At 39.7% G+C, this 27,493-nt stretch overlaps 1 protein-coding gene across 10 annotated transcripts in view; it reads right to left on the bottom strand.

The window, feature by feature from the left end:
• Positions 1-3,499: 3,499 nt before the first annotated feature.
• RTKN2 (rhotekin 2) overlaps positions 3,500-27,493 on the bottom strand; it is a 52,637-nt gene continuing 28,643 nt past the window's right edge. For 5 of the 10 annotated variants that reach the window (XM_040070687.1, XM_040070685.2, XM_040070686.2 and 2 more), the window contains 7 exons: positions 26,237-26,437; positions 21,523-21,617; positions 19,910-20,016; positions 18,786-18,917; positions 12,174-12,339; positions 10,175-10,282; positions 4,050-8,241 (listed from right to left, as the gene is read on the bottom strand). In XM_040070687.1, the coding sequence (XP_039926621.1) occupies positions 7,691-8,241; positions 10,175-10,282; positions 12,174-12,339; positions 18,786-18,917; positions 19,910-20,016; positions 21,523-21,617; positions 26,237-26,437 (1,360 nt within the window). In that variant the 3' untranslated portion in view covers positions 4,050-7,690. Of the gene's footprint in view, positions 8,242-10,174; positions 10,283-12,173; positions 12,340-18,785; positions 18,918-19,909; positions 20,017-21,522; positions 21,618-26,236; positions 26,438-27,493 lie in introns of all 10 variants that reach the window. The other 5 variants (XM_040070684.2, XM_040070690.2, XM_040070691.2 and 2 more) reach the window with 5 other exon arrangements.

The raw sequence follows: 27,493 nt of genomic DNA, 5'->3' as shown, positions 1-27,493 counted from the left end.
ATATTATGTCACTATAAGAATCTGAAAATTTGCCCAGTAAGTTGAAGGGCAGTGATAATGTCAGGTGGCTTCTCAGAAAACATTGGGCTTTTTGGTCACATCCCATTAGTAATAAAATCAGCTTTTCAAAACTGCCTTGTTCTTGCCTTAAAAGTTGCTAAGAGTTTGCTAGCATCATCTCTCTACAAATGGGAAGAAACAGAATTCTTTTCCCTTTCCTGTGTGCCCAAGTTCAGAGGATCTGTGAGATGGTGGTATTGAAGTCAGTCATGAACATGGGGCTATTTTGCCAAACCCAGCACCCTAAGGACTAATGCCGCAAAATGTGTGATGGAAACTTCTGACACAATGGTTTGTTTTTAAAAGTGAGGGGCAGAGAAGCTGTGGCCCCTCCCTTGACTCTTGTTTACTATCAGTGGGAGCCCAAATTGAATTTATACACTTGTATATACCCTGATTCAAACCCTGATTCAAATAATTGTTTCTGCAGCAAGCCCTTCGCTCTTTTTAATTTTTCAACATGAGTCAGATGGACCTTAACTAAATAATCTAAATAATTTGCTCTTCTTTTTTTTTTTTTTTCCCCCCCAGGTATGATGGATAAAATTTGCCCTGCCAAAGGAAATGTAGAAAAAAAGCACAAGTTGTTGCTGAAGTTTGTATTAATCATTCTAGTAACCTGTAGCGATGCTGAAGGTTCATATGTTCCGGCTTATCCTTATGAAAAATGTAAATAGCAGGTTACATATTAATGCTTGGAAATCACTAACTTTACTTGCCAAGGAATTATACATTCATTATTTTAAATGAATGAACGGAATGGTGTACATCGGGCTGCAGGCTCAAGTGGCTATTGCACAAGCTGTGTTAAACCTGAGGTGTTCCCAAGACAGCAGACCTTTATCCTTCTTTAGGATAATGATCAAGCAAATGTTTAAGAATCTTTCTAATGAGGTCATGAATAAAATGTGATGTATTATTAGACACACAAATGAACTCTTATTAAAATAATAGAAAAATCCTGATATATTAAAGGCATGGTGTATTAAATCCAATTTGACCTGAAGCCATGTGTTGAATACCATTATCAGGATCTGTCCTTAATAAAAGGCTTTCCATTTAGTTAATAAAATTTGAGACTCTACTAATTTTGGGCAAATTTTGAAGAGCTGGTCTGTCCCATGTCAGGCGGCCCATGCTGTGTGATAAAGCTACAGCGATGAGCAGAGCATTCTCATCCTCTACATCCAGTCCCCAGGCCTGGAGTCAGAAGAAAGGCAACATTGCCACCGGCTCTCTATTTTCCTACAAGCCAAACATACAGGCTAAGAATCTGTCAGCTCAGTGCTTCGGCAACCGATCCAGATGATCCATCCAGTCATGGGAAGGTCAGTCAGTTAAATTGCTCTCAGTTTATTTCAAAAGCTCTCAGCCCTCTCGTACAGACATTGGACTGAAGAGTAATGACCACTCAAAACCAAAGGAAGTAAAGCAGCTGCTGCCATCTGAAAAACAAATGCTGTGAGGACAAAGCAGCTCACTCATGCCAGCCATGCAGTTATAACGATTTTTTCTGCTACTGAGGAATTTGTGAGACGTTAAGCTCACCATAACAGCACTAAGACCTTGCCTTGCCTAAGTTACATCTTTATTTAGGCACACACCCTTCTGGCCACAGAACGATGGAAATATTTTAATTTGGTTTTTGCTAATGCAGAATGAGTAGCTAAAATGGAGGCAATATTAATGAACATATTCTGTTCTTGTAAATCAAGAGCGCCCCTGAGTGAGTAGTGCGTGTTCAGCTCTGGGCACCCAGCTTAAGAAAGATATCGTCAAAATGCATGTGGGATTTGGAAATAGACACTAATTAGAAAATGGAAAATATAATCCGAACAAAGATGGAAAAGACTGGGACCATTTTCCTTTAGGGTGAAAAAACTTAATCAATGGCATTTGTATTTTGGAAACACTTTTATAGTCAGTGACAGAAAAAGGCATGTGATGAACATTTGCTGACCCTTTCCTTCTTAGCAAAAGAAAATACACAAATTTTAAAGCTTGGATAGAAAACTCTTGTGGCATATCATCAAGTTGCAAGTGCTACAAGACAGCAGTGATGCCAAAATTTAAGTAAATTAAAGAATACAATTTTTTACTTTTAACTGCCACTCTGAATTCACGTCCAGACAGAGACATAAAGTGAAACTTTGACAGACTAAAAGGCTTCCCACGTCTCCATATTAAAAAGCCTGTAATTACTGAGGGCTGGGAAGAGGCTGTGTATGAAACGTCTTTCTTCTGCAATTATTCCTGTATCACTACCTAACACTGGACAAGAGCCCAAACAAACCCTTCAGATGAAACAATGTATATCAGAAATAATATCTTTTTGTAACTATTTTTCAAGAAGTTTATAGAAATGTTAAGAAATACCGTAACAGAATAAAAGACACTTCACTAGTTATTATAAATTTTCTTCCTTTGGGGAAGTACATTAAAAAAAAAAATTTAGAAAGCTATTTTGATATAAAAATCTTGAAAGATTGTTCTTTCCTCATAAAAAGCAATTTATTTTTATGTCTCTCAAGCTTTTTTGTGAGTATACAATACAAATATGGAACAACGACAGTTTAACCATTTGCTAATGGTTATATGAAGAGATTGTATTTTATATTCCCCTGTCCCTTAAAGCAAACTGCAGCAGCTTTAACTGCAGCACAGTTTTCATTAAATCAGTCAGCTGCACTGTCTTGCCTTGCAATTGTCAATCCCACTTTGCTTCTTTCATGGACTCTTATTCTAGAATTAAAATGTCTAGCAATTCCTTTTGCATTTATTGCAGTAATTTTATAACTGGGTCAAAAGAACACCGTACTTGAGCAACTCGGTTCTAAATTAGCAGCACCACACTGAGCTCTAGCTGGTGAGGTGGATAAGAGTTCCCCTTCAGCACAAGGCTGCCCGTGAAAGGAAAACACTCAATGGATGGATTAATTAATTAATTAATGGATGTCAGTGGCTCATTTATGAGGCCACCTTACAAGGCAGAGAGCAAGATGTAAATCCGCTTCATGGCATTTTTCTTGCATGACCAAGTAAGATGAAACCTAAAAGAGGATGTTTCGTTTTGGCACATTTGTGGAAAAAAGGTACATCCCAGATAACATTCCTAACTTTGCCTGCTCACACAGGATGGAGTCCACTGGATTCTCTGGATGGTGGATAGCATCGATGTAAGTGAAAGGCACTTAAAGGGCTTTTCCTCCCTTCCTCCAGGCCAGAAAACTGAGGCCAATACTGTTTGCTGTTGTCAGTATGAGCCTACAGGGGTACATTCAGGGCAGGCCCAAGGGAAAAGCAGCTACCCCTGAGCTCTCTCATTTTACAGCAGCAATCATGTATGGTTTGTACACTGGAGTAAAGCTTAATGTAGTCCCAGATTGAAGAAAATGACACCAAAACCCTTTTATTCTAGAAACGTTTTTAATCTCACTTGCATATTTTAACAGAAATACAATATGCTAGCAGCAAAATAAGATTTCTGTTCTAACATTTCATAATACATTCGTGTCCAAATCACCATTTTTCTATTAAGGCAATTTGCATTAATTAGAAATCAACTCTGAATACTACAGCAGTATTTCCAAATACATACATGCTACCACAAAATAACTATTAGTATTATTACCATGGGAAAAAAATATCACAGTACTAGTAAAAATGTAAGCATTAGAAGGCAATGCCTTTTAAACCACAGAACAAGGTACCATCTACCATTCCAAGACCAAGTAAACGGCTGAAGACATTAGGTAAATATAAGAATAAATTAAGTCTTTGTTTAGTCAATATTTCAAAAGTTCTTGTTCTATGAAATTTATATTCAAGTTTGAACTAGCAATTACTTTCAAGTTTTACTTCCTAAAAGAAGAGTTCAGGCTGACTCCTGTCTCTGCCCCACTTCAAGGCTGCATCCGATCACTTAATTCTGGTTTGAAGCAGCATGAACTCATCCCAGCAGAGAACAAACAGGTACAGTTTACAGAGCAGGCCCGACACGTTCCTCAGAAAAGTCTCCAACCCCGTGTGTGGTTCAGCAGGTGCCACCTGCCTACCTTCTCCCTGGGATACACTGGATCGTTTGAGCCATTCAAACTGGGAGAAGTTTCTCAGTGGACTCCAACTTGCCTGCACAAATGTGAACACAGGGGAATGGGACACAAGGGCTGGGAGAAGCCTGCTGTTCTCCAACCTCATCCCAGCAGGAGGCTCCCAAATGACTTTTGGGTTTTGATGGCTGATATCTTGAGTCATGCAATGAAAGCATCCTCATGATCGAGCGCAGCTGCTAAGATGGTGAAACATTCTCCTGTGCTGCCTGGGAGCAGCCACTCCTTGAGGGGCACTGACACTATTGCATAGCTGAACTCTGTGTTTCCTGGGAGCCTGCAGGTTCTATTGGTTAAATCAACTCACCTCACAGAAGCTGCAAAGGCAATAATGGCCATAAGGGAGGCGGGGAAGAAAGACAAAGTAACAAAAAATACTGAAACCTGTAGTCAACTCTTCATAATAGGGATTATATGGTTCTGAAGCAGGTGAACAGAATAATTAATGGCCTTGTTTGCCTAGTGGTGGTCACTGCAACATCATGAACTGGCTGACACTAGGCTAATTTAAGGATAGATTAAAAAATATCAACACAGCTTCATGGAGAGCAGGTCTGGAACAACAGTTTGCATTTTACTCTGATATATTAAGCTCAGCTTGCAAAGACACCTGCACTGAGGTGTTACCCACAAGAACCCTGATTAACTGAAAACAAGATGAACACGCAATTTTCTTTCAAATATCATAATAATATTTCAAGATACAGTATTAATAGGGATTCAGCAAGAAATACAGCTGCTTGCCATCTTACTCAAAGTTTTAAAGGCTCTGGGATAAAGGGGACAGAAATTCAATGGTCTGTCTGTTTACTTGTCCCTACCCCCTACCCATGTCACTGATGTAATAAAAACTTATCACCTCTCTCTACAAACCTTGCCTTGCATTCAATTTTAAAAATCAATGATCTGGAATAAACTGTAAAAATCACTTGCAATAAATTTGCAAAGGACGTGCAGTCTGCTGGAGTAGTAAAGAATGAGGACAGGTCACTTACACAGAGCAATCTGGATCACTTCATGAGCAGTATTTTAATGCTGGTAAAATACAATCTGTATTTCCAAGAAAATATAAGGTAGGATAATAGGATGATGTACCACATTCTTAAGAAAGACTCTGAAGAGGACTTGGCCCATAAAAATCAGCATCCAAGGCAATGCTTCCACAAAAGAACAGATAATGCAATTTTTGAGGAAAGAAAGAGGGGGAGATATCCATGAGAATAAGAGGATCACACTATGGCTCTATACAGTCCTGATGGATCACTATGGACATGGGGCATCTAAGTCAGGTGTCACCCTTACAAATATTTCTATACATGAGAAATACAGAGAAGAACGTGAAGAATTATTAGTCTTGGATAACATTCACTGCCATAGGAAAGTTAAAGAATTCAGTATGGCTCATCAGAGAAAAGGTTAAAAGGGACATAATCATGATTTATAACTACACACAGGCAATTAGAAAAGCTGATACTACAGAGATCAATATAAGCAATCAAATGCATAAAAAGACCAAAATAACTTAAGGTGGAGCTAGAAATGCAAATAGAAAATCAAGTGAAAAATGTACCTGGGGTAATTAAGTATTGCAACAGGAGGTATGAGTGAATTCTCATCACTTGAAGACTTCAAATTAATATTAAATGCCTTGCTAAAATACGTATGTTCAGTTCAAAACAAAGCCACTGAATTTATTAGAGAAACTGCTTGTTGAAATTCAATGGCCTGGTGAATTTAAAAATAAATCCTCATTATGGTGCCTTCTTTCCTTATATATTTATGAGATTTTTTTTTTTTTTAAATATAACTACAAAATGAAAGGGGGTTATGAAGAAAAGGTGGTTTTTTTCTTTCTGAGCATAGAAATATTTAAGGCTAAATTTAAATCTAAATAAACTGCAGCTGCATTTTGGAAAATATGCTTCCCACCCCTCCCTAATTTTTCCTATTTCTTGTTCAGAATTGTACAGTCCACTTACTCGACTGTCTGATTTACATAGTTTTTCTTCAGTTTTTCTGTTCCTATTTATAAGTCATTCACAAACCATCCATTTAAGTAACAGCATGATTTATTGTAAGAATGATTATGGTTGTTTCAGTGGGAAAATGGAATGTGATTAAACGAAGAATGAACAAGGACGTTCTGGAACAAAAGGCTCTAATCCTGCAAAAGGATTTGTAAATGAAACCTGCCTCTCAACCCCATCTCAAATGAACTACTGTGGGAATTCAGCAGATACCTTTATAACCGTGCAGCCAAGAGCTTAGCTGAAGACAAAAAATTAGATAAAATCAACCAACCAAGCAACCACGCCCACGGTATCTTCCTGGAAAATGGTAGAGCTCCCAGAGTCAACCACACTGTGGAAAAAAAATAATAAATAATGAACTGTATGTATACAGTTGCTGATATGACCCTCTCAACACAAGTCTGAGCACCACGACTCCAGAGGGAGAACTGCAAGTGGACCTTTGCCCTTGGATAAATTCCAGCATCTGAGACAAGTGCATCAACCAAGGAAATGGTTAGGTATTTAAGACATGGATCCAAGAGACCACAGCTTTTCCTTATGCAGTAGATGTTTTGCCCTAACAACCCATACTTCTTACAGAACTGGTGAACAGGCTGATGAAAGAATATCAAAGCTCAGTATCTTCACCTGGAGTGGTTATTCTCTGCTATTGCAGAAAGAACAAGTGGTGAAAAAAGCCTGCTTGCTTACCAGTAACACTGCCTGTTTACAAACCAGCTCCCTACCAGGAAGAGCTGAGAGGCTCCACGAAGGAGGAGCTGTGTTACAGAGCCAGGTTTGTCAGGAAAAACAGCCATAGGACGAGCACGTGCACATACCCAGCAACTGCTTCTAAAGGCTTGTCTTAGCCCCAGATAAACAGCAGCGATGGATCACATCCTCAGACAGAGAACCCTGCTCCATTCCAATAGCACATGTACCAGCAGGAACTCGGAAATCCCACGCTCAATTGATAGAACTGCCTCAGAAATTCGTATGGAGTCACAGAGCCTTTCAGAACAGCACAAAAGCTTTTCATCCTTGATTACCATATAAGCGGTGTTTCCTAAACAGCAAGGGAAAGAGAGGGTGCAGCAAGCATGGAGCCCAAGGCAATCAGCTTTGCAAGATCTGTGCTGAAATGGTGCGAATTCCCACTTAAGTAGTCTGAGGAGCTTTGGATGGGCTAAGCTGAGGGACTGGTAGAAGGCACTGGTGACATCCCTGCTGTAGGACATTACCCTGAACACCGTGGTTTTTTCAGGAGGATAGTACCCAAGTATCGTTTTCAGAAATAGCACCATTACTCTAGACAGAGACACCCCCCCCATTCTAGTGCAATTATTTAGATGAGCTCTAATGAATACAGCTGAGACTGCAGCTAGCATTAATGCCCTGGCTTACAGCAAACACTTGAGCTATATGCTAAAATCTGCTTTTAATGAAGAGTATTAGGAGAAGGCTGAGAAACTTTAAATTCCAAAGACTCCTCTAAGCTAAATATGATGCCTATGGATGCAACCAGGACCTGGGGTCTAGCATTTCTGTGATGCCTTTCTGTCTAGGGGTTGGTACTGGTTTGGTTTCAGACTTGGTCTTGCTCACTAGAGAAATGGGATTCCCCAGGCCAGCTAAACCACTTTTTCCACAAGGACCAATTTTGCGAGCAGGAGCAATGGGGGTTTGCAGCTGCTGCATTTTCGTAGCTAACGCTGACTCAAAGGAAGAGCTACTGGCAGACATGTGGTCAGGCTTCCTCCAGTTTTCCTTGCCCAGCTGCTCTGTGCTCACCTGTGCTTTTGCACTGTATGGTGACTTATCAGAGGGTGGAGGCGGAGCTCTTCTTTTCTTTGCTCTGCTGCCATTAGGACTTGTATCTCTTTTTGAGTCCAGATGCATGTTTTTCTGAACAGTCATCTCATGAGATCCATCAAAGAGTGATGCCCATAGGGCAGATGCGGACTCTTTTTGCTGGCCAAGAAGGAACTCACCGTCACTCTCTTCAATTTTCCTTTGTATGATATCAACTAAGCCCTCATGTTTCACTGGAGAATCAATGCCTGTAATTTGAAGGGACAGCAATTAACCCAGATTAAAACACCACTAACGATTTTACTTCTATCTATTTTGTTATTACTATTCAGTATACAAAGATAACTGTCTCACCTGAAGTCTGAACTACTAAAAGTATTAATGGATGAAATGGAAAATATTACATATGCTATCCAAGAGAGAATTGAGGTGACAGGAGGGAATTATTTTCATGACAGCTGGCATTGAGGCAGCAGGGTAGGCACTGATATTTCTTTCCAAGTAAAAGAAAAAATAATGTACTACTGGGAAACCTGTATGTATTAGTTATTAAACACATTTTGTTGTATAGTGCTTTGAAATTTTCGTTTCACAGGAGGCCCATGAAAGTCTATGACTAAATATTCTTGTGCTGCCAGCCTGTAGAAAATGAGATGTCTTTACATATATCATTTTTCTCTATGTGCCTTAAGACTGCCCGGCTCCATTTCTTCTTCTCACTGAGTTTTCCTTGTATACTGCAATAGTACCAGCCTCAAACAGCAGCAGTATCTGATTTCCAATAGAATCACAGAACAGTGTAGGTTGGAAAAGACCTTTAAAGGTCATCGAGTCCAAGTGTTAACCCAGCACTGCCAAGTCCACCACCAATCCGTGTCCCTAAGCACCACATGTGCACGTCTTTCAAATGCCTCCAAAATGCTGCCCCCACCACTGCCCTGGGCAGCCACTGCTTGACAACCCTTTCCGTGGAGAAATTCTTCCTAATATCCAATCTAAACCTGCCCCAGGGCAACTGGAGGTTGTGTCCTCTTGTCCTATCACTTGTTACTTGAGAAAAGGGACTGAACGCCCCTGGCTGTGCCCTCCTTTCAGGGGGCTGTAGAGAGCCATAATGTTCCCCACGGGCCTCCTTTTCTCCAGGCTAAACCCCCCCAGCTCCCTCAGTCACTCCTCATCACATGTGTGCCCCATCTTCACTGCCCTTCTCTGGACACACTGCAGCCCCTCAGGGTCTTTCTTGTCTCAAAGGACCCAGAACTGAACACGGGATCTGAGGCGCCTCACCAGCGCTGGGTACACCAATACTACACACAAGCCTGGACAGAAATGGTGCCTTAAGAGCGACACGGAGTTGGTGTTCCGCTCCTCACTGAGCAGATACTGTGTATCAGTGGAATTGTGCTACCATGTTACCTTTGTAAAGCTTCTGTGTGGTTCATTCACAGCATTCCTGCTCTGCATTCACAGCTTAGATAAAGCTTGACTGTTCAGCGCTCTGATGCATGGTAACTCAGTGACCCACATGGCATTTTGAGCATCATCACAGCTCCATCCCAAACAGCAAGCAGCCAGGCATTTAGAGTTGTACAGTGTTTCTCAGTCAATACTCCATTGGATCCAGTAAAACAAAGTGACCTACTTTTTCTAGTCTGTAAATATTATTCCTGTAACAAAACCATTAAAAAAAATCCTGCTGCATGCCATTTTTCTCTGCAAAAATACAAGTCCCAGATACACTCTACCTAGATTTTGCAAACATATTTTTCAACATCATTACCAAAGACCGAAAAATTAGGTAAGTTATGCTAGGCAAGGCTTCATATAGCTATAAGAGCAGCAGATTAATTTCATGTGATTGGTTTGTGAGCTGGACTATTTTACGTTGTTTGAGCTGTATACTACTCTTACCATGAGTGTTTATTTCTAGTGACAGCTTTTTTGAGTGTGTTCAGGGCAGACTGCAGATTTTTTAGCTCAAGGTATAAAAATGTATTCATTATTTGCACTATTAAAAATTCAGATTTAATGCAGACTCCTTGGTATGCAATTATGTTGCCCTTTCATTGTCTGAATTGTCCTTGAAAAACTCAGTGTTTCAACACCAGCACCAGAAACCATCTGAATTCAGACAATGTTGTTTCTGTTACTCCGCAACTTGAAAAGGCAAATCCCACTTACTCATATCATGGTAGACGGAGGTCGCTTCCTTTGTCAAGAACAAAGGTGGTTTCCGTGGTGACATAATCTCAATTTTCATAAGTTCCTCACAACAATGTTTCCACTGGCCTGAGAGAGAAAAGAGAACAATGACTGGAACTTAAACACTTCAGCCTGGAAAAAAAAATGGAAGTTATTAGGTTGTGTCAGGAAACTATCTCCAAAGTAATGCTAAACAGTGAGCATTTCCTTCTGTTTAGCAGGAACGCTAAATTCGTTTGTATTTTCACCTCTGCATTCATTCTCTTAGCACAAAGGTCGTAAGATCCTAGCTGGAGTTTAAGCATCCCAGCATTACTGTTACACTATGATGGCTAAAGATCACTATTTGCCTCCAAATCCCCAAACAGTATAAATCCAAGGGAAAAAAAAAAAATAGAAAAAATTTAAGGTTTGGGAAGCTTCATCAAGTTATCAGGGACAACTTCCAATACCCTGCAAGCCGGGTGTTCTACAGCTATGTTACAATGTTATGGCAAGGGAACGGTCTGTTTTTAATAGAGGATAACTTGCCTTTTATCCCTTAGCAGACAAGGAAACCTCTTTTTCTATTAATAGATTTTGACCTTAAGGAAAACAAGACACAGTAAAATTACTTTGTTCATACCAATCATTCCAAGTTTTCTGAGCACATTAATTTTAAGAGAATTTTAGAACCAGGGAAGAAAAAAGGCATTTAAATGCTAAGTGACCCATTTTTTATGAATCCAAGGAAAATGTCTCAAAAAATCTGTGGGTAGTATTCTATCTATAATGAATAAGAAGTAGATCTTTTACCCTACTGTACAGATAATTTAAAGAGGATGCCCTACTTTTTGCTTGGTGTGTTTCTTTAATTGATAGTGCTTTTTCTTATTGTAAATCAGAGCTAGAAATGACTGGAAATGCATACTGAGCTTCCACAACCTCAGTTCAATTATTTTATTGGTGTTGTCTCTGACTGAAGACTGATATTTCACTAATTGACCTCATTTTGTTTTCTGACCTGATAAAAATGCCTATCAGGAAGCAACTCTACTTTGTCAATAGCAGCATAAAAGCTGACAGTCTCTGCTCTCAGTAAATCTGTGAGTCAAGCAGAAAGCAAAGAAAAAAGACACCGGCAAATTAATTGATGTAGTTTTTATAATAAGGATTGATGATAAACAAGGAACAAAGAATATTAACTTCAACAAGGTTTCACACCAATAAATGAGCTCCCTCTGCCATGTAAGATCAGGGTTGTTCCAGAGCTTTGCCAAAGGATCAGGGTAACACTTTATCACCTGTTACAAAGGCTGGGGCACAGCTTCTGCCAGGCCAGGTAAGCAGTGGGTGTTTTCCTCACTGCATGGAGTGTGGCTGGGTGAGCATATTCCCATGTGATGAGGGCTACCAAACCTTTGAACTACAACACAATCAAGAAACCCCTGTTATAACAAATTGTAATTTAATTAATCCATGATAGTGCTGAGCAAAGATATCCCAAGTTTACTTGTGACTACTTTCCAAGAACTGGCTGACTCCACATCCTAGCCAAGGCCCCACATGATTCCAGCCTCCTCACCACTTGTCACTAAGGTTTCACACTTGCAGGATCTCACCAAACCAACATACCACTGGTAGGATGCCCAGGCAGGGGTGGACTCTTCCCACTACAGTGGGAAAGAGGAAGAGACAGTGAGAGTTTATCAGCCTTTAAAAACATCTAGAACACTGCTACGAGAACAAGTTGATTCTAGTTGATTTTAGACTGATGGACATATTCTGCCTCCGGTTTCCTGCAAGAACACACGGACTTTGGTTTAGTCAAATATTTGCCTTCCAACGACTTAGACCACTGCCCAGTATTATTATTATTATTTGTTCTTGCAAACAAAGGCTTATGAGGCAATTCCAATTCCAATTGCTCAAAGATCCCTTTGATGTTACATAACGCCCCATTTCCAGGGCACGCTGCCAGCACTGCCTGCTTACTTACTCAGATCATAAAAGTGCTGCCAGAAAGCCTCCATCCACTCACGAAGTTCATCCCGACTGTCAGTGGCAAAACGTTGCGTCACAGCCTCTCCAGACACGGGGTTGATAACAGAGAAGTGATTAGCTCTTCTCTGGGAGTCCTTATCCACAGCTCGAATCCTGGTTTCCTAGGAACAACAAACTGCGCTAATGACTTGTTGCTAAACACTGGCATCGACTTATGGCAAATGACAGTGTAAGGAAGGTAGAATTTGGCTTTTTGTCTGCTTCAGATTAACACCCAATTAAAAAAAAAAAAAAAAAACTAATGTGAGGAATTGATTATAAAAATGTTTTCTCATAAAACTATTAAAATGGCCTAGAACATGAAAAATAATGGAATAAAGCACCATTATCAGTGTTCAGTTCTGAATTACAGAATGTAGTGTAATTCTGTGTTCCCTCTGCCTTCACCAGCTCGTCTCACACTGCTCGCTCTCCTCCACAGCAGTTTAGTGAATAACCTACAATAACAGCAAACAGTTCCTTTTCTCCAAACCGTTCAGATGGACAACCACGTTATCACAGCTACTGTTTGCACCTCCTACTGCACTTCTGTGGGCCATTGTTTACCCACTGCATTGTAAACTTATGTCCATTTAATGTTCATCTTAGTGCATCAGGACATTCAGGGTAATACAATAATGACAGGAAAATTAAAAAGAAACTTACCGAGGCCATCGTTAAAGAGGCATTTGTAGCAGTAACCCATGCAGTTCTACTAGAACAAGATTTTGCTCTAATAGAAAAGGAAACTATTTCCCATTTAAAAACAGACATTTTAGTTTTAACTTCATTAGGGAGAGATACAGAGAAATAATTAAACGTGTATAAATATCTAAGTAGTATAACAAGTCTATAAAATCTCTTTGGCTAGAGTTAGCAAAGCTCTCGGATTACACAGCAGCACTGTCACAGCCAAGGCTCCTCCTTCTGTTCAGGGACATAGTTCAATTGCTCTAGACTAGATCCAGTGATCCAGATTTTCAGAGTATTTACTTTCTTTGTTATGGCATTACTACAATAAAAAAAGCACTTATCCCTAACTCAGTGATTTTTGTGTGTGTGTGAAATGTTGAAAGTTTTAAGTCTAGCTAAAACACAACTAAAATAATTCCAGAACACAACGGGTCGACATTGCTGCTCATTACAACATGATGGGCCAATTTAAACAATTAACATCACTTTATTTACAGAAGTAAAGCAGAAGCCCCAGGAATATCTTTGCACATGCAACTTGACCTGACGGAACAAGCAGCAGCCCATTAGAACACTGCTCCTCAGAGGATTTCTGGCACGCCCAGGGGAGCAGAGTGAGGAGTTTTGGTGCCGGGGTGCCAGCCAGCCCCCGAGCCCGGCAGGACACGAGGCCACCTGACACACAGCAAGGCCACGCACTGCCCCCCTGCCACACCAGGGTATTCCTGGTGTGAGCAGCGCCCAGGATTTGAAGGAAGCCAACAATCACAGCCAGGGCTGTGTTCAAACATCTCCTGTCTGAATAGACAGTGAATCTGACCACAAAGGTGGTTCCTCAAAATACAGTGGGGACAGAACAACCAGTTCCCTTTTACACAACTCAAACAAATGTCAAACATCTGCTAATAACATTAAACATACACCTACAGAAATTATGTTTATGCATGGGATCCCATGGGGATAAGCCTAGTTCTGATTGGAAAACAAAAGTTATTCTACAGACCATTCCCCAGATTTTAAATGCATTACTGAGCTAACCATTTGAAATACCAACAACTGCTTGTAGCATATCTGATGGATATGCTCATTTAAATTCTTCTGTCTAAAAATAGGAGATGAAGTAATTCATCCATCAGTGCTCTATATCCCATTAACTCAGGTAACCATAGATACCAGCAAAAAAATGAAATCAAATAGATTAACATTTGACAGGTAAGAACTTCAAGCATACCATACACACAAGTTTATTTAATGATGTTTGCTGCAGGTTTTATCCCACAACTGTGGTATTATTCAAAGGAGATAAATCCTCAAGCAACAATTTATACCCGCTGCTTGAATATTTCAGCAGTCATACAAGATGCCATTACAGCAATGGGCTGATGAATTTGTCAGGCTTGGGTGAATTACATGACATGCCCAGTGTTCCACTTAATAAAAACAAAACCCAAACCAACAAAAAGCTATTAAAAACAAAACAAGCAGAAAAACCACCCCCAAAAATCCCGACAAAAAGTGTTTTAGTTTACCATGTTGTAATAATATCTTTCCCAGTCTTATAAAAGAACTGGACCAACTCTGCTGTAGCAATTGTAAAGACCAGAACAATCGGTGGATGGCAATAGGAAAACAATTGAATCTTGAACTCAAGTGACTCTTTTGGGGAAGCTGAAGCCAGTTTTATATTCTTTATGCAAAAGATTGTTCCTTTGAAGATGGGGAAAGACTAAAAGGGAAAAGTATATGGTATTTGTAAATACCAACCTTATTCTATATTCTCCCCACCAATAAAATCTCTTTGCCTGATAATACCTCTCTGGAAAGCTCATATTTTAAGCTAAGAAGAAGACACAGAGATAGAACTTTTTTATTGCTGAGGTACAGCATTTTCCTGATAAGCCAGTCCTGACACACTAAGAAGCACTGGTTATAAAGATCATTTTAGGACATCAAAACAAATTACAGCTCTTAAAAGTATTGAATAAACTTGAGATCCAGTTCTGTGTATCTATTTTAAGATTAAACAAATCAAGTCACATATAACAAACTCCCTTCATGCTTTTAGTACAAAAAAATAAGTCAAATTGAAAATCAGTATGACACTGGAAACAAGTATAACCTGTACACACATTGGTTTCTGTTGTAATATTAATAATTTCTATAATTTTTTTTCTAGGCAAGCAGGGAAAAATGGTTAAATTTCAGATCATGGCTTTCAAACACATTAATGCAGAAGACTGAATTCAATCTACCAGCTAGTATTTTGTCCCTTCCATGTTCTGGGAGCTTGTACTGATGTGACATCCTCACGGCCACTGGCTGGTCAGTACAGTGTGAGTACGACATGGATAAGCATTAACAGGATATCAGTGCCATTGATCTTGGGAGCAATGCAGCAGATGAAAACATGGAAAAGGAGACAGCAATATGCAACCAGCAAGTGTTGTGTGGAGCATCAGAGAGCCAACAAAACAGCTTTCAAACTGCTCAGTTTGAGCGTGTGCGCTACGAGGATCTGGGCGTTCTACCTGCTTCCCCTGCCCCACATCCTGCCCCTGCATCCACAACCTCTTCCAAGCAACTGCCAGACTGAACTGAGCACTGGGATATGAGACACCAGACATTTGGAGGCACTTCAAGAGTCTGTGCTTTTCCAATATATTTTCACAGCTATGAAGGCTTTTCTAAGCCAACCAGTGGGACAAATTACTACAGAGAATACAGATAATTTCAGGGCTTATCTCATTTCCCCATGCTGGAGTTCCCCAACACAAACAGTGAATATTGTTCATGTTGCTGGCTCCCTAAAAGCTCACATGGTCCAGAACTGGTATCCATATTCCTCTGCTCCAGCCCAAGGATGAACTCCCTGGTTCACTTGAAGTTGTGCTGCTGCAACCATCGCCACATTTTCCAACCAAGTCCTGTGCCTGCCCTAGCCAGCACAGCTGTACCACCAAGGATGGTCATTTGAGGTAATTCCAGCTGGATTTTGTCCCTCTGCTCCTGCTACACTGATCAGCAGGGTTCCCATGAACCCTGCAAACACTTGCTCCTCACCCTGCTCCTCACAGCGATCAGCCTGAGCACAGAGAGCCCTGGGCCAGCCGGCTGCAGGGCCTGGACAAAGACTGCATGGCCAAAATGTGCCAGCCAGGAAATCATGGGACTACAGTAATTTGGAGCAACATCCCAGAATTCCTCAAGCTTCAGGCACCCATGGCACAAAAAAAGTTTTATAATCTATGAACCAAACACAGTAGATGATGCATTCCAAACACTGAGCAACTAACATGAACTGCTGGCACATGCACTGATTTGCTAAGCTAGCATGGGTAGGCAAGACCTTTATTTTTACTTTCAAACTGAAGAAAATTTGAAAAAAATTCAGGAACTGACCCATAAAAGATATTTCTTCAAATTGAATTCCAGTAAATTTTCTTTGCTACGGAAAATATCGTTTCTCTTCTCCTACTTAGTTGTGCAATATAATATGTTATAATCACATTTAGCTGGAACAACAACAGTAGCACTTGCATAATAGGAGCTGCAGAACCATTCTTGCTCAACAGCAGTAGCAGTGAAGTCATCTAAACTTGAAGTAATGACTTTGCTGGTCTTAATGGCTTCTTCAAGTCTCAATTCAAAGGGAATGGGAAATACAGCTATCAGTGTGAACATTTTCCAGAGAATTTCTCATAAATCCAGATGATTTCATTACTTCTCAGAAAGTATCTTTAAATTACATGTAAAAAATTTCATTACAAATGAAAATGCCACATATGCAACCTGAAGAGATTTTAGTTAGAATATCTGGAGTTGATGTTCAATCTTAACTTTCACTTCGAAATTGCTGTTTCTATAACAACATGCAGCAGACAAGCCCATATGATTAGTCTGCTTTCATTTAATCCGTAAGAGAATTTTCATAACAAAGGAATCAAAAAATATCTGCAGCCATTAAGTTATTTTCAAGAGAAACTGTTTAAGTAGTAAAGGATCCAAATATGTTTTCAATTGCATTTTCTTTTTCCCTTGTTTTAATTTCAATTGAAGAAGGATTAACAGTCATTCTCCATTAGCCTGACATTCTTGTAAAATGGTGTAAGATGCACAAATCATGTACCTTTTACATGGTAGCTTTAAGGATACCCTGCAAACATAAGGACAGCAAAGGCTTATCAAGCTGCATTTTAGGTTTAAGTGCATTGGCTACTCAAAGGAGCAAAATATCTTAGTACAATATGGTTATTTTAAAAGGAAAAGCATTAGAATTTAGACTAAAACAGAGAACTCCAAGGAAAGATGTGAAGCAGCCTGATAATTTAAAAAAATATTTCCATCATGTTTTGGAATGATTTAGTCTAAATTCAGTCATTCTATAATTTACTAAAGTTTATCATTTCTTAACTGATACTGTGAACAGCTGGAAAACAAAATTATGGCAGAGGCTGACTAGTGAAATTGAAAGTGACTGAAGAAGTAAACCTGCTTAAATATATATCACAGTATAAATATTTATTTAATGTAAATGTATGAACAGTTGGGAGAAAAAATAGCCCTAGAAAAAAAAGGTAATTTTATTTAAGGAATCGATTTCAATCTTAGCAATCAAAAAAAAAGATCCCAAAACAAACAGATCACACTGTTATGACCCATTTAAATGTTTGGGTTCTATGGCAGTGTCACCTGAAGGAGAACACAGAAATCTCTCCTAGGAGCACTCAAGCCAGGAGAAGCTGATTCTGCTGTAAGAACATTCTTTGTCACCCCATGCCCCCACATGTCCCCAGTCAGAGCCGAGCCCCAGGCTTGCACCAAGCACCCGTGCAGCCATGGAATGAGCTGGCTGAGAGAACTGAAATGGAAACACAGTTGAAGACAAGCCTCCTTGTGCCCCCTAGATGAACACACTTTAACCCCAAAGCTGCCCGGTGCAATTGCTGCATCAGCTGCACAGGAGCCTGGCCCTGGAGCGCTTCTCTGAGAACTGCTGGTGGCACCCAGCGCTCAGCAGCAGAACCCAGAGCGGCCAGTGCTGAGCACAGCCTCCAAACATGTGTCTGCTTATGTAAGGTGAACCCAGCCATGGATTCTGCTCACCCTCATGGGATTCTAACTCTTGATGCCTGCACCAAAACCAATTTTTGAAAGCATCTGTTCTCTCTAAGGCTTGCCGTTCCAGAAGGTCCTTCCAATAAAGTTACCGATTTAAGTATTACATCAGATTAATTACTGTTTCTTTCGCCAAAGAGTAAGAAACATTTTAAATTTACATTTTAAACTCAGGTTTTTCAATCAGAGCATGAACAACGGCAGTCGTGTCATCCTAGGGAACAGAGCTTCCAAAGTTATTGTGCTCTGGACAAAACCGGCATTAAGAAAAGCAGCTTATTTTAAGGCACTAAAATAATTTGAAATATTTTCCATTTCTCCTTCTAATTAAGACTGTAGCCAAATAACACAAAAGAACAAAAAAGCTTTTGTTTAATTCCACCTTGCTGAGGACAAAAGTCTACCAGAGCATTGCCAGGGGACTGTAAGGAACGCATTTCCAAGTGCTGTCTTACAGAACTGTCATATAAAAGGTTATGACTTTTCATATGGAAAAACACCCTCCTTTTTACCTCTGTGCTAACCAGCCTAATGCAACAGAAGTCATTTACATCCACAGCTAAGGAATGTTACGTTACTGTACTGAAGTACATCCCACCCTCATTCCACCTATAAAGCACTCTGCATACCAGCAGCTTAGAGCCCAAATGACTGCACATCTTTCTTAAAGCAAAAAGAACATCCCCCAAAATAATAAAATAAATTTTAAAAACACCAACAACCGAAAAAAAAAAAAAAATCCCCATACAACCAATTTTACCTTGTTGATGGAAACTGTCAGTGCTGGCTCCATTTTAGCCTCAATTTCTTCTGGTGAGTAATAACAAAGGAGTTTGCCACCTCTGAGTACGCAGTACAGCCTCCTCCAGCTCGTTAGACCTCCCACCATTTGCTAAGGGGAAAAAGTAGCCAGAAATTGCCAAATATAAACCTAAAACAAAACCATATTGCAAGGTGTACACTTGTCAGCCCTGAGTGATCAAAACTTCGCCACACCAAATCCATCCCTACAACAAAGACTTTCTGTTACAGAACATTTCAGTCACTGATTTCGGAAATGTTAGCAGTACTTTAAATGTCTTCTGATGTTTTACAGTTTTTGCAGACTCGCCATGTGACACTAACAGTACAGAATCTGCTGGTTCACACAGAATGAAATCTAGATCTGGTGTCTACTGTAAAAAAAGAAAGCACCTTTATTAGCTACAGCAATTGCACAATAATGGAAATAAAAAGGGTATTTCACTTTGGAAATACACAGTACATTTAACAAATGTCAAGCAAAGACATTTGTCTAGAATTTCCACTTTCTCAAATGAATTTTCTGACCAGCTTTCATAAAACCGTAACAGTTTCACAACCAGTTTAAAGCCTGTAATTCAGCACTCCTGACAAATGACCCAGACCCTCTGGCCCTCCACTATCACCTTTTCATACGCCTAGTTGTACAAACCAAAATAGAGACATAAAATGAGTTCCCATGAATCATTTCTGAAGGGATGAGTTCAAATATGGCTGGGTTCACCATGCTGTGATAGGAACTCGTGTCAGCACAAGGGGCATGTACAAGGATGAGAGCCACAGGATTATTAGGATGATGCCACCAAGTACCACTGCAAACCAGCTCTAAAACAAGAGCTGTACTTGATCTTTACTATCAGCCTACATCATTCATGCCAAGGAAACATTGATTTCTCCATGCTCAGCCACTGAAGGCATATTTGTGAATGCAGCTGTGAGAGTTTCCCCCTTGCTCTAGGTAGAACAGGTGAAAAACAACAGTTCTCAATACACCACTTCAGGTAAAAGCAGATGTTTTAACAACTGACTCTTCCTGACAGCTATTAACAGCCCAGGATGCAAACACAAGCAAGGTCTTCTTACCTGCTGATTTAGAAATCCTGCCATCATATCCCTGGCCATGCAGGAGGGCTGGACAACTAAACGGCAACACATGTTTCCATACAGGGGTAGCCAAAAAGAGGATTCCTCTGGGGGAAAGAAAAAGGCACAAGACAAACACTCAGCTCTGAACAATTGCCCTAAACATATCATTTAGCTCTCTACATCTGTTTTTACGTTAAGATTATGAGTGTAAATAAGCATTTTTTCATTTTTTAAGAAAAGAGATTTAATCCTGTACGTTTAGATTAAAACTGTTTTTTAGTCTTCAAGAACAAATTTTTAATTGAAAAAAATTAGTAAATTCCAAATAATTTTAAGTAAAAATGGCAATATTGTTCTGCAAAAAAAGGGTTGTTCTTACATAGGATGTAGCTCATTTCAGAGCTAGAAACTCTTTGAAAGGTAAGTGCCCTGGCCCTAGTATGGGATCTAGTGTGGTCCCTGAGCCCACCCCATGGTGGCACACAGCTACATTTATACACGAGCACCTTGCTTCAGAGTGTTTTAATAAGGCTTGGAATTTGTATCTACTTTTGCCTTCAGCACTAGAAGAGCATTTAGGGTTCCAAGGAGTTTCTAATGAACAGGAATCGCTCAGCTCTGCTATGCAATAGGCTCTCTCTTCTGTAATTAGAAATAGGTAATGCAATGTTCCATTCATGTGACTCTGTCTTTGGTCATGGTTTAGAAATGCTTCTAATGAACCAAAATATCCAGGTATGTTCTTTCTCACCAGACTGAATTATGTTAATTAATGTCAGAAAAAGGAACTTCAAGAAGAAAGAATATAAAGTACTAATAAAGAAAGGCTTACAAATATCAAAGGTACTCAGAATTATTCATCCAACACTTTGAGAAATAAATGCCCCATAAATCTTCCAATCTGTACTTATACAGAATTACTGAAACGTAAAGGAGGAAATTCCCTTTGAGGTCAAGTTTAGCCCAGTAAATGATTTAAGTTCCCAGAAGCAACAGTGAAAGCCCCATGCCTTAAGTTAACAGGTGGAAGATGGCTTATGGGAGGGGCTGTCCTTGCAGAAAATAACAGAAAAAGTTCCAAAAAGTGAAAATACCCCCATCAGCTGCAGCATAATCAGTCCCCCACAGTGCAGCACCCAGGCTGATCCCGACTCGTGCTGCCCCAGAGCTGAAGGAGTGCAGCCAGCACAGACCGCAGGCACACACACTGTGTTAAACCTGGCCCTCAAACAACCTCTGCTCTGAAGCAGTTTTTCTTCTTTCCTTCTGACTGCAGAGGAACAAGCTGCTCTTCGTTCTGATACCCTTCCTTGGTTGTGAGGAAGGGGAAATAATTTGTATATAACTACAACTCGCATAAGACTGAAGTGCAAATGACAGAAGAAACTCCCAAAAGAATTAAATTTTCATCTGGACTTGAAATTTTACTCAACTTATAGTTTATTCAGCTGTGTACAGATGCCTGGTTTAGAGCCGTTAAATATTTTATTAAAGTTGTCCTATATTGAGTATCAAGAAAAATAATCTCTTTAAGCTCTTTATTTTGCAAGAGTTTAATGCAAAATGTTACTGGTTTTTTATTTCCTTAAATTGATACCACATGTACTTACCATTTCCTGTAATGGTAAGATTATGGGTCCTGAAATTGTCCTCAGCACTTTCCAGCCCCAAAGTGGTGTATGCTAGCAGACTGTACTTCGCCCCGCTGAATGGGAAAGAAAAGGCACGTTTAGGACAGCCTCATGCTGCTTGGACAGGAATTAAAGGGAGGCTGGACATGCCTGAGAGACCACATTTGGGTACAAGGAAACACCGAGGTGCGCGGCAGGACCTGTCAGTGACCGCGGATGGCCACCTCCAACCTCTTCCCACACAACTCCTGTCTCTCTGGCTCTCCTTGTAAACAAACACAGCTCCAGGTCTGTCCATCTCCTCCCTAGCTCCTCATCTCCTGCCTCCATGTGCGTACCTCCAGATCCTCCCACCCCACAACTTCCAGGCCAATGCCACCATTCATTACGATGAATGTAATTCTCTAAAATTCTCTCTGATTCCCTTCCTGCTGCCTCCTCTCTGGGGCCTGCAGGCCAGGAGACTTCTCATGTGGTCACTGCCTTGTGCTTCCTGAGGAGCCAGCAGCAGCCAAACACCGGCACAAAGGCTGTGCTATCCAAACCCTCTGCACCCTCTGGATGCTCAAAGCACCTCTCTCCTCTAGTCAGACACCGAGTGACTTCCAAGAGTTTTACAGCTCTTATTCCTAGGCCTAAAGCAATTACATTTGGTAATAGGTTCAAAAATTCCTAAAGTTAATAGAACAACTGATGACAAACTTTATCTGAAAATACAGGTTAAAAATTAAAAGGCATTATAATGCTTCTCCGTGTTGCTCTGCTCTTTGCTCTGCCTATGCAGAGTACACTTTATAAACCAGTTGTTTATATGCATATTTTTAATAGGATCCAATAGATTGATTATTCACTGGCAGAAATCTGGACAGAAATCCTGTGGTCAGTTTTGTAGCAGAAAGGATTTTTTTTCAATTATTGGATTTACAGGTTTCAGAATCTTTTATCTTAATGTTGCATTTTGCCTAGGGAAAAAAATATGACTGTTACAATTCAGCACAGAGCAGTTGTGGAATGCAGTTCTTGGAATAAACAGGTATAAATTTAATATGTTTAACCTTTTCTCTAAAAGACTCATCGGACCGAGTAACAGATTTACAGTCCAGTAATGCAGTAAGAATTCCACCTGGCTGCTGGCAGTTAGAACAAAGTTCACAAGAAAACAAACCCCTCCAAATCACTAACTACTCTCCCTGACGGGATCTAGCACAAGGGCCTTAAAATACCTTCAGTGGAACATAAGAAATCTTCGTGGTGGAAAAGCAGAGAAGACACTATTGAACTAAGATCACCAAGAACAGTTTTCTGTCTTAGTATTTTTCTAATTTTATTTTTCTTACTAGCACAGTGGGAGCATAGAGTTTTCAGACCTTTGGCTCTGCAGATAAACAAGGAGAGTGTCTACCTCTCCCTAACCCTAATGAAGGAAGAGGAAAAGTAGGAAGTTTGTTACCTATCTGTCTCCAGGGAACAAAGAGAAAATTAAATAAGTCTAACATCCTGGCTGAAAAGCCACTGCGATGAAGCATTTCAAGAGGGCAATCTGAACAAAAACTCATCAGCATCTGTGTATATTCCCTGCTAAACTGTTCCCTAACAAAAGCTTCTCCACTCATCATGTTTGACCACGCAGTTGGGCAATGCATTATCATTCTATCTAAACTGTACCAAAGAGTTCAGCTTCTTCTCACAGATAAAACTGCTGTGCTGATTCTGAAGTTACTTTTTTTTTTCCCTAAAGCATGACTAATTACCACAACAACCTTGCCAAAAAAAATAGCTACTTCACTTTTAAAATATGCTTCACAGTAACATTTTCATTCTAAAATACAAGTCATTCCTTTCAGGCAGCTGCAATATAATTTAGGAAAGTTTTATCTACAGATATTTTTCAGATTTAACTGGCTAATCAGGATTGTTGACTGTGTTTTTCCTTTGCATTTCAGAGAATTAGCTAACTGCCTTAAATGGCAGTTTCTTTGTATAACAAAGAATAATCTGCCTGCTGCATCTCATTCAGTACTTTGCATATCTATAGTATTTTTCCCTGTAACAACTTCATTAAAAAAAACACAACCAGCTCATCTCCACAACATGCCTGTGGCAAAGGCTCGTTGTTAAATCTATTTACTGATCAAGAGACAGAGGCACCCAAGTTTCCACACAGACCCGGGTGTGGGAAGGTGTAACCATAACACTCTATCAATGTATGTTAATTAAGACATCTTCAATTCCAGAATCTGTTCCTGAATATGTCAGAAATCCCAATCTTAGTTCCTTCATTCAATGTTGAATGAAAGAATGAGTGGAAGACTTGTGAGGGTTAAAAAAAAAAAAATCAATATGCTCACCTTTCAATCAGATCTTAAATGATAGAAGGTAAAACCAAATATAACCAAATATAACGTCTGCTAACAAGAACCCAAACATAAAAGTGAGGCCACCAGATTAGACTGTGTACTTCCAGCAAAATATCACTGGGGATTTGCCAAATCAAACATAGGATACAGAAACTGCTGCACCTTCGGCCCAGTGGAGAACAATGCATCAAGCAGCAACCAGTGCATGTGCTGGCCAGTTCTGCAAACGAATAAACAGGCACTTGAGGGAGACTCTCCAGTGATTTATCTGAAGAGCAACCTAGTTACACTGGAATTTAATAGTAATTTTTTTCTACGATGAAAAACGTAAAAAAAGAAAAAAATAACATTGAAGCTAGAATCGAAAAACTAAGCAGGCAGAAGACTGTATAGAAACTAAATGAGTGATAATTAAGAGAGAATATCAGTATATTTCAAATTAACCAACTTAAGCAACTAATCAAGCCCTTTGTCACTAAGCTTTTTCAAGACGTTCCAAGTCTGACAGTATCTTCACTAACCAGAGATTTCTAAGCCAAGAAGTTTGAAACAGAGGGATCACAGAGTTTTTGGACAATGGAGAATTTCACTCATGTGTGCACTGAAAAAAAAAAAAAAAAAAAGGGCCTGTACAAATGAAATCTACAGAGAAAAGGTGTTCGCATAATGCAGAAAGTTCACTTTTTTGTTGCAGTTTAATTTCCCCTGCTGGACTGGTAAAACTCTCTGGGAATACTTGAAAGATCTCTTGTAATCTTGCAGTCTCTTCCCTTTTATAAAGCCTGCATACCAAGGTCTAATATAAATCCTAGGGGGAACCTATAAAAAAAAATCGACAACTTATTTTCTGCCTATAATAACCCATTTCTTTCCAAACAACTCTTTTAATCACCCGGCAACGCCATCATTTAACACTTCATTGTTCATTTAATTGCGTTAAGAAAGTAACAGTCACCGTGAGATGATTATCTACAGTAGAAACAACAAACTTCCAAGATGGAGGGAGGGAAAATTCAATTGAGAAACCAAAAGCAAAACCCAGGGGAGGAGGCAGCTGTTTAAATAGCCTACCGGTGCTTCTTCCTTAAAAGACAGGCAATCTATCTCGAAGCAAAGAAGCCAGTGGTTATATCTGATTCACACTGTGTCTAATGATAGTGTCTCTGAAGCTGGTGGAAAGCACAGCCACCTGACACGATGCAAATTGAAAAATAAGTTGCCATTAGGTGGAATCCATTGGAAAGTTAGTGATAACATTTGTTTTGCTCTGTGGATAAGATCTCTTGGATGTCTATTTTTGAGTCAAACGGTAAAATCGGTTTACAGTTATATCAGTTGAACAAAGATAGAATATGCTTGAATGTTTCCTTTTAAAATCCCAACAAATAGATATATGAAGCTAGACTAATACTAGACTCAATACCTAGCAAGAATTAAGTATTGATTCCTCACTGTCAGCTGCCAAAACAAAATGAATTCCTTGAAAAAATTGCTTTCTAAAAAAATATAAATAAATAAAATAGACCAATGCTATTACTATTTGCAAATTAGGTATTTCGCCTGCTTAAATCCCAATGAAATTAAAGTACTTGGAAAATATTAGTAGGCAGGTACTTTTTTAAAAGAAACAGGTAAATTATTGGGAAAAGCACTTATGTCTGTGATTCTATGAAAACCAGTAAGTCATTTTAAAATGTTCTGTGCTGAAGTCAATTCAGAAATCTCCTGTTAAGTAGCCTGTAACCATAAAGTGCCTTTGGCAGTGCAGAGTTTTACTGAAAAGCTGGCAAGTGGAATTAGGGAAGAGGGTGCAAGAGTGGTTTCTCCTGCCTACATACACACCATTTCCTATTTCACACAACCTACAACTTTTACACATATCTACCTGTCAGGAATGAGCAACTCTGGCTAGGTGCAAAAATAGTGTGAGGGAAGAAGTAACTGGGGAAGGAGAAGGGAGGAGAGGTAGATGGACAGCAAGACACAGACAGACTGAACAAGCTCGACTTCCTCTAGAGCTCAAACTAAAAATCCTATGGAGTTTGCAAAGAACATGGATTTACCAGCTGGCTGGCTGTGGAGCACAGAGATAAAGGCTGCTTGTGTGTTTCAGGATCAGAACCAGGCCCCAAGGCTCAGCGACATGGTTGGAATTCACACCTACTTTCTCATTTCCTATTTAAAATGTAAATTTTTTTTTCACTTGGACAAGCAAAGAAAAAAAAAAAAAAAAAACCAACCAGTTTCTTGGCAGTTTGCCAAAAAATTAACAATTCTATTTGGCCTATTTCTATTTTCAAAGCTATAAAACCAGAACATCAATAGATGTGGCTTACTGAATGACTGGGTCAGCAGGCAAAAGGGGTTCAGTGCTGTCTTCCTCCAGCGCAGCCTTCAGTTTCTTCCCTGTGGCTTTGCTGAGGGACGTTTTAAGTTTCTTTGCCAGTTTCTTAGGAGTGTTTGTTATACATAAAGACTCCTCTGTACAGCAGCTATACACTTCAACCTTCACCTGGAAATCTGGGCTTGCTTCATCGCTGAAGTGGGGGAGGAGAAAATTTCAGAGCATTTGTTAACAAACTGTGTACGGAGCCAAGGAATGCTGCTCTGCTTTACAGATTAAATAATGTATTTCTAATCAAGGGAAGCAATGACAAAAAAAATCAGGCACAGATATACATTAATATGGAATTAAGGACTAGAATACACAGCAGTGGCTTAGCACTGGGGTCATGAGATGGATAATTGCACCATAAACAATTACAAACAGGAAATTCAACGTTTAGGTTAAAAACGGAAGAAAACACCCACGTTATGGAAATACACAGGCAAGACATTCAAACACACTTAAATCTGCCCTCTACTGTTACACAAAAATCCCATGATTGAAAACCTATCCCTGCCTATGGGCCTAAATCATGTTGAACTGTTTTAACGATACCTTAGCTGCACTCCATCCTCTTCAAATTACTGAAAAAAAAAAATGCTATCTAATAAAAACTGTCATTTCCAACTTAACTACCTACCGCTGCATCCTCTGGCCCACAGCCTTTCTCAGTTTTCGGTTCTACTGATTCTCTTGTTCTCAAGTTTAGTCATCAAGCCAGGAGCCTAACCTCATTTTTCAGACACGCATCACATCATTACGCACATGCCATAATGAAATACTCCAAAAGCTTCTCTATCAAGTCTTTCTATGCCTTGTAGGATGCAAGGCAAGTCAGGGTGCCTTTTCTGCTTTTGTTGCAGTGTTTCACAGAAAATTATAATGGTCAAGTCTCATAACTTTGAAGAAGATTTAAATCTTTGTCCCCACTCTTAACTTGAACGGGTGTTTAAGAGAGTTTAAAATTTGATTTAAACTCAGTTTTCAGGATCATAATTTAAAGTTTTGGGTAGTTCTAGTTTTCCAGGTCAGTCTCCTTCAGGAGACAGACCCTAAATTGTCGATATAAAAGATAAAGGCAGGGAGTGGAGTCGAGCACATGCTCAGGTAGGTGTAACAGACATCAGGGGTAACACTAGGAAAGAGATTGTAACCTGCTGGACAGGATACCAATCAAACACTGCTGCAGCATTTACACCTACATTGT

Source organism: Hirundo rustica, chromosome 8 (genome assembly GCF_015227805.2).
Source record: "Hirundo rustica isolate bHirRus1 chromosome 8, bHirRus1.pri.v3, whole genome shotgun sequence".
Taxonomy (NCBI): domain Eukaryota; kingdom Metazoa; phylum Chordata; class Aves; order Passeriformes; family Hirundinidae; genus Hirundo; species Hirundo rustica.
The sequence above is the reverse complement of the archived record's forward strand: the minus strand, read 5'-3'. Positions and strand labels throughout refer to the sequence as shown.